General features: G+C 44.8%; 1 protein-coding gene across 4 annotated transcripts in view; it reads left to right on the top strand.

Annotated features, from left to right (window-relative positions):
• LOC109411881 (dedicator of cytokinesis protein 3) overlaps positions 1–7,364 on the top strand; it is a 681,785-nt gene extending 674,421 nt beyond the window's left edge. For 3 of the 4 annotated variants that reach the window (XM_062846532.1, XM_062846533.1, XM_029860482.2), the window contains 8 exons: positions 1,835–1,944; positions 2,216–2,233; positions 2,345–2,551; positions 2,630–2,795; positions 2,859–3,080; positions 3,145–3,384; positions 3,450–3,604; positions 3,672–7,364. In XM_062846532.1, the coding sequence (XP_062702516.1) occupies positions 1,835–1,944; positions 2,216–2,233; positions 2,345–2,551; positions 2,630–2,795; positions 2,859–3,080; positions 3,145–3,384; positions 3,450–3,604; positions 3,672–5,316 (2,763 nt within the window). In that variant the 3' untranslated portion in view covers positions 5,317–7,364. The remainder of the gene's footprint in view (positions 1–1,834; positions 1,945–2,215; positions 2,234–2,344; positions 2,552–2,629; positions 2,796–2,858; positions 3,081–3,144; positions 3,385–3,449; positions 3,605–3,671) is intronic. The other variant, XM_029860481.2, reaches the window with a different exon arrangement.
• Positions 7,365–10,549: the final 3,185 nt, after the last annotated feature.

The raw sequence follows: 10,549 nt of genomic DNA on the forward strand, positions 1-10,549 counted from the left end.
AAATTGACGAACAGCCATAATGCACGATTCAATCGAAAGACCCATTTGATGGCGTTATCTGCTACATTGATCTTTCTTTGTAGGGATCCAGCTTCAATCTTGAGGATCGCTCAACGTCAGAATTTCGCCAATTCGAACTTCTGTAGGGGATTCCTCCAAGAATTCTTTCAGGACCTTCTCCGTGAATTCCTCCAGGGATTCCTCTGTGAATTGGTCCAGAAATTTCTTTCATGAATTTCTCCGGTAGTTCTTTCACAAATTCTCCCAGGAAGTTCCTCCAAAAGTTCATGCAAGAGTTCCTCCGGGATTAATCAAAACCTTGATACAATATTAAATAATAATAACAGATAAAATAAAAACAAAAAATCACAAAGAATCTTGTAAAAACTATGAACAGTTCCTACCTATACTCCTCACGAAATGTCCAAGTTAATTTCTTGCTAAATATACCAGGTATTCTCTAAGATTCTTAAGATTGTTAACGAATCCCAGAATCAGAAGATGTCACTCAGAAGCAATCGCTTACGAAATTTGTGAAGGGAAGTCCACGGGTATTCCAGAAGGACAAATTACCGAAAGAATTTGCATGTGCGTGATAATGTTTGACAGATTTCTCATAGTAAAACTGTCAATAAAAAAAGCGCAAAACTCGACGAAACGGACAGTATGTGTTCCGGGCTTCAGATAAATTCTTAAAGGAATCCCTGGATGAATTCACAAAGGAAAGAAACCCTAGAGAAATTTCCGTAGGAATCCCTGAAGAAATAAAAAAAATCCATCCGAAAAACTTGCAGCATTTGTCAATGCTTATTGAGTTTGTTCAATAGGATGCCAGTTTGACGTTTCAACAAGGTATTTTTTGTGCTTCACACAATTCGCTTATCTACCTGTTTTCTCTGCTGCCACCTGACCCGCTGGGGTCGCCTCCACTTAGAGGCCATTGGAGGTTGAGATCCGGCTAAATGGCCCATAAGCACGTAACTTATGCTGTCGCCAGGGGAGATAACTTGTCATAATATGCGTAGTAGTGTTGTATCCTTAATCTTTTTAACTGCCGTTCTACGTATCATTGTCCCATGTATATAAACTAGGAATCCCCATTCCACAAAACGGCTTTCCCGGTTTTGAACTACAGGGTTCGTCGTCTTACGCGTTGCAGTTCTCTTTGACTCTGCGCACTAGTAAACAGGATAGTGGAGACGCATGGTTCTGGGTATGATTAGAAAATGGCACTTTTCTTCAGTAACACATTTATAACCAAGGAACATAACTTCTACTCTCTGATAAAACGTTACACTAATAGCCTAGTAGGGTTTTCCGAGAGCGTAGCGCTACGCCCAGGTGACGTAGCACCGCATCCAATAGAGGAAAATGGTACTCGACATCCAGAAGTGGCTATCAAATATTCAGTTTTACATTTGGTCATTTCCTCACTTCCCCGAAGGCATTTGGAATAAGCTACGGATTGGCCAGTGAGTTTTTGTAGCTATCACTTCAAATTTTTCGCACAGATCGACCTGTAATACACTTTAACGAAGACATCAAAAATATTGAGCTGTTTTTGTGAGAAAACACATTGTAACACGACTGATTTTTTGACCTTCTTTTGTGAATGGCTGTTCACGCAAGGAAAAGTGACAGCTCCATTTGATTCGCACGGGAGGCGTTACGAGTGTTACACTTTTTTCCTTACTTGCCATCTGCGAACTGCACAAGTAATTTTGAAGCGGAATCATTACTTGACCATTACTTGTCCTATCTTTTTGCACAGTACGTACGAAGTGGAAACTAGCCATAACTAACAAACGAAATCTCTTATGCCTTCTCCAACTAGGTTTCCCGTGGATCGTTCCGATTGGTGGAAAGTGAGCTGATAGACAAGCTCGATCTTCTCATCAGCGAGAACAAGGGCGATGATGAGTACCGCGAACTCTTCAGCACTATGTAAGTATCGCTTTTCCGTCTAGTACTGGTCAACTTATTGTGATAACAGCTCGCTTCTACTAACACATCCATCATATTGTGAGAGTTTGGCTAACAGCTGATACTGATGCCGTTGTTTGGTTTTGATTCCATGCTTCTCGTTCTCTGCTCTCACCCATCATTCTCATTTGAATTCATTGTACTTGATTCGCATGTGGTTGGTTCAACTACTATTACTACCACTACCTGTTTGTACTACCATTCATCATCAACCGTCATCATCGTAATCCAGGGAACAATTGTGTCTAGCGTAAGTGTTAACAACTTTGTTTGAATACCGATAGATATTTGTAATCTAACATGAATCGTAAATGGTCATACGAATTTTCGAAATTTTAAATTCCCAATTGAATTGTCACAGCCTGTTGGAGCGGGTCCAGGCGGAGAACCCCTCGTGGCGCGAGTCGGGAACGGCTTTCATTTCGTCCGTTACGCGACTGCTGGAACGGCTCCTGGACTACCGTAGTGTGATGCAGGGCGACGAGAATCGGGACAAACGGATGACCTGCACCGTCAACTTGCTCAACTTCTATAATGATGAAATAAACCGGAAGGAGATGTATGTGAGGTGAGTAGGGTTTTCGATGTGTTGTGGTAACTGTCGATTTGAGTTTGAACTGACCGTTACGTCTGGGATGGTTTCAAGGTACATCTACAAACTGTTGGATCTACATTTGGGGGCCGAGAACTACATTGAGGCGGGGTTGACCCTAAAGCTGTACGCCGATATGCTGTCGTGGGATAGCGAGAACATCTCCGATGAGAGCAATGGACCCCGCGAGTGGGAACAGAAGGAAAAGATATATAAGAATGTAAGGGTTTGGAATTTGGTTTAGATTTGAGGTTAGGTCTCAAACGTGTGTGATACTTTACAGATCATCAGCTACTTCGATAAGGGAAAATGCTGGGAGAAGGGGATTCCGCTGTGCAAAGAGTTGGCTATGTTCTACGAGCGCAAGCGGTTCGACTACAACCGGCTAAGTGATGTTCTGATCCAGGAGGCTAAGTTCTTCCAGAATATCTTGACGCAACTGCGGCCTGAGCCGGAGTATTTCCGCGTTGGATACTATGGAACGGGGTTCCCGTCGTTTGTTAGGGTAGGAGCAACCTTCGGTATTGTCTCGGTGATTTTCGATTCACGACCTTCCGCTGTGCTTTCAGAACAAACAATTCATCTACCGAGGGCTGGAGTACGAACGGATCGGGGCATTCATCCAGCGGTTACAGATCGAGTTTCCGGCGGCGCAGATCTTGGATAAGAAGCACTACCCGCCGGACAGTTCGGTGTTGAACTCGCCCGAGCAGCGCTTCCACGTGGTGAACGTGCGTCCAATATCCGATCCGAGCCATCTCAAGAGTGCCAAAGTAACAGTTCCGGAGAAGATTTCCAAGTATTACGAGGTATGATGGGGTGGATGGGAGTTTTCTGGTTATATAAATGTATGAAATTGTTTTTTTTTCTCTAGGTGAACGACGTTACCAAGTTCCAGTATGATCGTCCCGTTCACAAGGGGATCGTCGATAAGGATAACGAGTTCAAGTCGCTCTGGATCGAGCGGACGATCTACGATACAGCACAACCCCTTCCGGGTATCCTGCGTTGGTTCGAGGTGACAAACGCGTAAGTATTCTGGGTGATTTTGTGATTGTGTCCGTAAATAACCTTATAAAATCCTCAAATCGTACAGCTCTATCCATGAACTAACGCCGGTCGAGTTTGCCTGTGAGTCTGTGTCCAACGTCAACAAGGAGCTGTCCGACCTTATTGTACAATATCGTCTGGAGCCGAAACGTAATCTCAATCCGTTTACCATGCGGCTCCAGGGTTCCGTCGATGCCAACGTTAACGGAGGCTTCAACAAGTATCAGGATGCGTTCTTCACCGAGCGGTTCGCCAAGTCTCCAGAAGGTCGTGATCAGAGCTTGCACGTCCAACGTCTGAAGCGGTTAATCTTCGAACAGATGCAAATTCTGCGGCAGGCCCTGGAGTTGCATCGAAGTCTCGCTTCGGAAGAAGTGCTGCCACTGCATAACCGACTCTCGGAAGCCTTCTTGGAGCTGGAGAAAAGTACAGCCGAGTGGAAGACGAACATAAACATTCCAACGAAACCGCTTCCTCCGCTACCGATCGCCAATGTGCAACCGTTGGTTGTGTCATCGAGTGTTCAGCAGCACTATTTTTCCGCGGAAGATCACGATGAAACATACACATATTTGAGTCGCAAGACTTTGTCCTTGTCGGGGATTGTCCCTATGACAGCTATGACTTCGTCGCCGGTTCCAGCTCCGCAGGTACCTCCACGGGATTCCTTTACGTCCTCTCCTTCGGCTCCACCTCTTCCTCCTCGAGGGCACACCCCGGACAAGCGCAACTCTAACCCTATGCCCTTTACGGAGTTCGTAGAACAGCAACAGGGTTCAGCACCAGCCCGACCACGGTCCAAAAAGTACTCTCTGTACGAAATATCGCTGAACGAGAGTATGAATCACAGCTATGGAAGTCCTCGAAGCTCTAACGAATTCAAAGGCCATTACGACCTTGGCGTGTTCAACCGAGACTCCGGGATATCCACGAGTTCGCAGGAGTTGAACAACCTCAACAGCGGTTCTCAACAAGGGCACACTCCAGGTCATCATCACCACCACTACCATCAACCGATATCCACAGCCATCGGTTCTCTCTGTGGTCCCTTAGACGAATACAACATCTCCCTAAACGGAAACGGTGGTGCCACAACTCCCAGAGGACACCAGAAAACAAACTCCAACCCGGAATCCTTCAACTCTATCAACGTCCAGGAGATGGCTATGAACTCCATCAATACGTCCCTATCCAGGCTAACAATGGCCAACGGTGCCCCTCAACCCCCGCCGCCTCCCATCCCCCCAAAATCGGCCGCTCTCCATCATCAACATTCCTTTACGGGCGGCTCAAACCATCCGCACCACCAGCGCCAGCAGTCGCTGAACCTTAGTCAGAACTCGTCCTCCGACGGCGACGCGATCAGTCTGAACGACATCAGCCCTGCTCCGCCCGTGCCGTTCAACGACACCTTCAGCGATTCGTTCAGCGACGAATGCGACAGTACAGCGGTGGCGGCATCGACGGCAGTCAACAACAACAATAGTTATTTTCAGCACCACAATGACACGGTGGCCTACTGTGTTCCGAAGGCGCAGCAGCAGCAGCAGCAGTCGAACAATAGCAATAGTTTAGGCCGGCGGTCGTTGAACGGAGCGAGCGCAGCAGCGATGGATGACGTGGTTGAGGTTCGGAACACGACCATGGTTCCGCTGCGGCACGATGACGAAGAGGAGGAGATTTTCTATTAGGATGGCTGGATGTGGTTCGTAGTATGGTAAGTATGTATTTGTGCAATCTGTGGGAGGCACGAGGTCGGTGACAAGGTCGGTGATTTTATAGTTTAGAACTAAGCCAAATTGTGCTATATATACCAACGGTAGATAAGCGTAAAGTGTTTGTATGTTTGCGGCGTTTGATGGAAAATCGATCGGGAATGTGTTTTTGCAAGAATGGAGGTCTATAACTCCGGTGGAATCCGGTAAACCAATTCCGGTGGAATCCGGCAAACCGTTTTCGGTGGAATGCGGTTCAACCGATTCCGCTGAAATGCGGTTCTACCGATTCCGCTGGAATGCGGTTGAAGCGATTCCGGTGGAATGCGGTTAAACCGATTCCGGTGGAATGCGGTTAAGAGCAGACTTGTTGATATCCCAAAATGGCCGCCACAATGGCTGACTTTGGCACCTACTCACGATTTTGAGCGCACAAATCTCTTCGTAAACAAAACCAACACACCTGATTTTCTTATTTTATGCTTATTACAAGTGAGCAAGCACAGAATAATGAAAAGCGCTGTTGTTTGAAGCTTGCTTCTTGAGATTTGTGCGTTTGAAGTTTTGATGCACTGTTCAAGCGGGACTTCAAGACGTTTGTCCTTAAACCAATTCCGATGGAACGTGTTACGAGGGAGGGTGAGTATTCCCTGACAGCAAAACCAGATTCCTGATCATTGGACCTAATCAAACCACACGCAAACTAGAGGCAATGAGGTGATTGCTAAATCCTATAATACTCTGAAGTTACATATTTAAGATGAGCAACAATCGCTTCGTTACTATTGAAAAAAAAAATCAATTTTGTAACGACTACTATAGGTAAGCCACTGATAAACAAGAATGTGACAAGCAAATCGATACCAACGATCATTGAAACTAATCAGGTTTATATTCCCGAATGGAAAAACGTCCTCCCGATGTGTTGTTTCACAACACAAACAAAGACACTTGATCAGGTTATCAAAACGTCTGTGACAGCCCTGGTTGAGAACGATTTATGATATAAACAATCCAGGATCTGACGTTTAGAAGTTATGTCAAAAATTACGTTTACCATGGTTCGTCTTTCTAATAGCGGTTAAACGATCTGTCAAAGGTTTGCGAGTGCAGAAAAATTCGTCGCCAAAACAAGTAAATCTTTGAATTTTCTGCGGCAATTTACAAATGCATTATGTATTTCGTAATAGGAAGCTGTGAATATACAACAAACAACAATCTATTATATCGGCATTATAATAAATGCTGGTCAAATACCTATTTTAGTAACAAAAACAATTAAACTTTAATCGAGCAAACGTGTGTGTCAGAATTAATACTATTCAAGAATTACGAAAGCAACAACAAAAAACAACAAATTTCGATTTCAATATTATCTTTAAACGAAAACAAAAAAAAACATACATTTAACTGTAACGTATTGCAACCTTTTCAGGTGGTAAATTGTATCTTTAGGAAGTCGATACGGTTTCTCCAAGTTCGCGTTTGTTGATTGGAACAGAATTGCACCAGACAGACATTCCAGTTAGCGAGCGTGTACTGTACACCTTTTTTGTATCGACTTATCGAGTAACCTATACTCCATGAAGCCACCAGGTTTAAATTCTAAACGATCTAAACTAATCATTGACATATTCTCAAATTGTTTGCAAGAAACAAACAAAAAAAACTCAAAATTAATCGCGATGAAGGGTCCGAAAAAAGGCAATGGAAGACACGATTTTGAGGGAAGATACTAGTCATGTAGTAAGGTTTTGCGGATTTTGTTCTAACAGTGATCGTTTTGGTCGCACGCAAGCGAGATGCTAATTTAGTTAGTTCTGGGAACGGCATTTGTAGGTGTGACGCACGGTAGTTAGGGTTAAGTGTGGACACAGGAAAAGTAACTCCGAAATGATCTGATTCGATGCTATATTGTTTGTGACTATACGGTTAGAAAGAGGGAAGCAATGCGATATTATAATCAAGAATTGTGTCCGGAGTAAAATGTTTCAGCTCTTTTATACAAAGTGAAACAAACAGAATGGCTAACTTTGTTTATCTAAAACTACCGAAATTCCTCTGGTTCTTTTTTCATAGAACTCTAATGCCGTTTTTCTTTTTGATCCAGTTCCAACCTGGGTTGGAACTGGATGAGATCACAGTTTCAACCCCAACCCGACTTCGATTTCGCTTGTACTAAAGTTTGTTTGACGTTGTTTGTTTACATATTTTCCGCCAATCCAGTTCCAACCCAGGTTAAAAAAAGAAAAACGGCATCTCTTGTTTATTTGAATTGTGCGATTGAACTACATTCTTGCAACGTACCCTGTTGGCCCACTGCCAACGTCGGAAACTTCTCGAAGGACCAGTTGGCGGACTGCCAACGATGGCGGATCGTCCACGGAATCCACTTGGCTAAACCCACCGCGAAATGCCCCAACTCCAACTCACTGAACGATCGTCGCTTTGCATCGTCTGCACCTTCCTGAATCCTGTCCTGACAAGAACAGATAATGGAGAATAACTCTTTACGAAGCAGGTAAGCAGCGAGCAATTCGATGACGACGAAAGCAGCAGAAGAAGCCAGCAGCTACCGCAGCGAAAAGTGGATGATGAAACGCGGATCCGCAGCACAGGAGCAGTACAGCTTCTACGGGAAACAACACATCACCAGACCACGCACGAACGGACTGATGGCTCTCGGAACGGCTGGTAATAAAATCACTTTGGTTTACTTTTCACCACTTTATTGTGTACAGTATAATCGTACAATTCAGACTGATACATTTCTCTGTTTCCCCTGTTCTTATATACCCTCATCCCTGATGCGATTGCATCATCTATTTTCTCATTGGTCGAGCGCCTTTTGCGCAGTTAGGAATGATAAAAAAAATACACAAACCGTTTGGAAATGGGAGTGGAAGTGGTTCATCTTCCACCGATCGGGTAGCCACTCGATGTCATCTGCTTGTGGAGAGTTGGTGGCTGTGATGCGCGTCCATTCAGTGGTGGAGCTCAAAAGTGCTGTCAGTTTATCAGTGTTTCCCAACCCATTTTCGCAATCGCGAACCTTATCATTCCGGCTTTCGTTACCTTATGGATGCTGGATTTGCCACAGAATGCAGCGTGGATCATACTTTGTCGCCGTTCACTGTTCTTCTGCACACCGCCGAAGATCGCCCCCGTCTTCGGCCCGTTCAAGTGCTCATCGATGTGCTGCCTCCACCTTTCGATTACATCTGTCTGTCAAGAGGATTCCGTCTTTGTTCCTGCACAGTACAGTTAGCGGCACAAATAGCAGCTCTGCTATTTTCCCTTCTGCTTGTATCGTTTCACCTTAAAGGATAGTACGCACCTGATAAGTACTGTGGAAAAAGGTAGGCCAAGGAACGGTCAAGAAATGATTTCGCTGTTAAAATTTCTTGAGCGGTCCGCAGCTGGAAAGAAATGAAAATTGTGTAACGCTCGTAACGCCTGCCGGGCAAATCAAATGGAGCTGTCACTTTTCCTTGCGGAAAAATATGCCGTTCAATTATTCCTCAAGGAAAAGTGACATTTCTTCCCATACTAATCAGTTGTCAAAATTCCTTTGGTAATTAGAGGGATTTTTACTGGAGTGCTTTTCTTACCAGGTGCGTACTAGACTTTATGTGGGTTTCCATGCTGCAGCATTACCGTACGCACTGCGTTCTTCTCTTCCGAAATCGCTCAGTTTGACCATCATCAGGTAGTGGTCAGAGTCGATGGCAGTTCCACGATAAATGTCGTTATGGCTTGGGCGGCGGTTGCGTTCAAACTGTACATAGAATGCATCCTTTTCATAATCAGTGCTTCCAGAGTGAGGGCTGTGCCATGTTGCTTGCGCTAAAGCTGAAGGATCGGTCCTTGATCCGCAACCTGTACATTTTTTCGTCGATCGGCCACAAACTGTTCACGCGCCACTGCATATCGCCCATCGTATAAAATTTGTTTCCAGTTTGCGTGTGTTGTCGCAACTGTCGAACGATCGCACCGTGGATCTTTCTGCAGCGGTCCTTCAGTAGATCAAAAGTACATATGATGGTCCTGCCGATGAGATTTGGCGGTTTCACGTATCGATTTTCCAATTGCAAGTCCTTTTCCGTCGTTGGGGTCGTTACCATTGGTCTCTGTTCGTATTATTTTGTGGCCGCATGGTTGCTGTGGAATGTGGATAAACCGTGTTTGGTTTAGTCGAGATATCGGGCCGGGGTAATGGATATCTTACCTTACCGGACTAAGGCCTGAGTGTTATCTGCTATACGCAGATTCCGTTCAACTCGGTCTGTGGCTTTGCGCCTTCAGTCGCGCACTCGGCAAAGGGTCTGCAAATCGTCCTCCACTTCGGCGCCCCACGTCTTCCTGGATCGGTCGGATGGCTCTCGAGAACTATTTTAATCGGGTTGCTATCCGACATTCTAATGACGTGACCTTCCCACCGTGGCCTCCCGAGATTCGCCGATCTTTTGTCTCTTTCTCGGATGATTTTCAGAAGTTCATCGAGTTTTCGTCCTTCTTTTTCCTTCCTTCGATGAATCGGTCCAGTTTGTCTTCTACCGATTCTTTTCGTTTTAGATTCTGTTAAAGTTGCACGATTTGGATTCGCTGTCTTTGCATTTGAGCGGAAAGACCATTAAACGTAATTTGGTCTGGGTTGAGCTGCGGTTCCCGCGTTTCTCCCTTTTCCACACTCGACTCTGTTAAGGGCCTAAGCTAAGGAAAGATCGATGGAAAGATTGTAGTCAATTTTTGTACGGATTACTCTTGATTCTGTTAGATAGATTTCGCACTGTTGGTTACGGTAGCTACACTGAAAGACGGCTTGTGGTTGAAATTACTATTCTGAGGGTCAATTCAAATGCACAACGCCACTTAATTTGTGCAGACTGAGTTTCGTTTCAATTCAACGGATCAATGTTTTCAATTTTACCATGGACCGAATTTACAATAAAAAAAAGTTTCTGTTGGCAACCGGATTCGAACCAAGAACCTTGAGATCACCAGATTTGCACGCTGCCACTAGGCTATTAAACTGGTCGATATCAGAGGAAACAAAACGCAAACAAGAAACGTTTGTGAGTCGATGATCACGTTTTGCCATGGTAAATTTGAAAACATTTTTATGCTGATCATTACCGCAAGCCGTCTTTCAGTGTACGATGTTTGCAGGGCTGAATTAATGGGGGGGAGGTGTGTTCTGGGAGGGCCA

The sequence above is a fragment of the Aedes albopictus genome, chromosome 1, assembly GCF_035046485.1.
Source record: "Aedes albopictus strain Foshan chromosome 1, AalbF5, whole genome shotgun sequence".
Taxonomy (NCBI): Eukaryota; Metazoa; Arthropoda; class Insecta; order Diptera; family Culicidae; genus Aedes; species Aedes albopictus.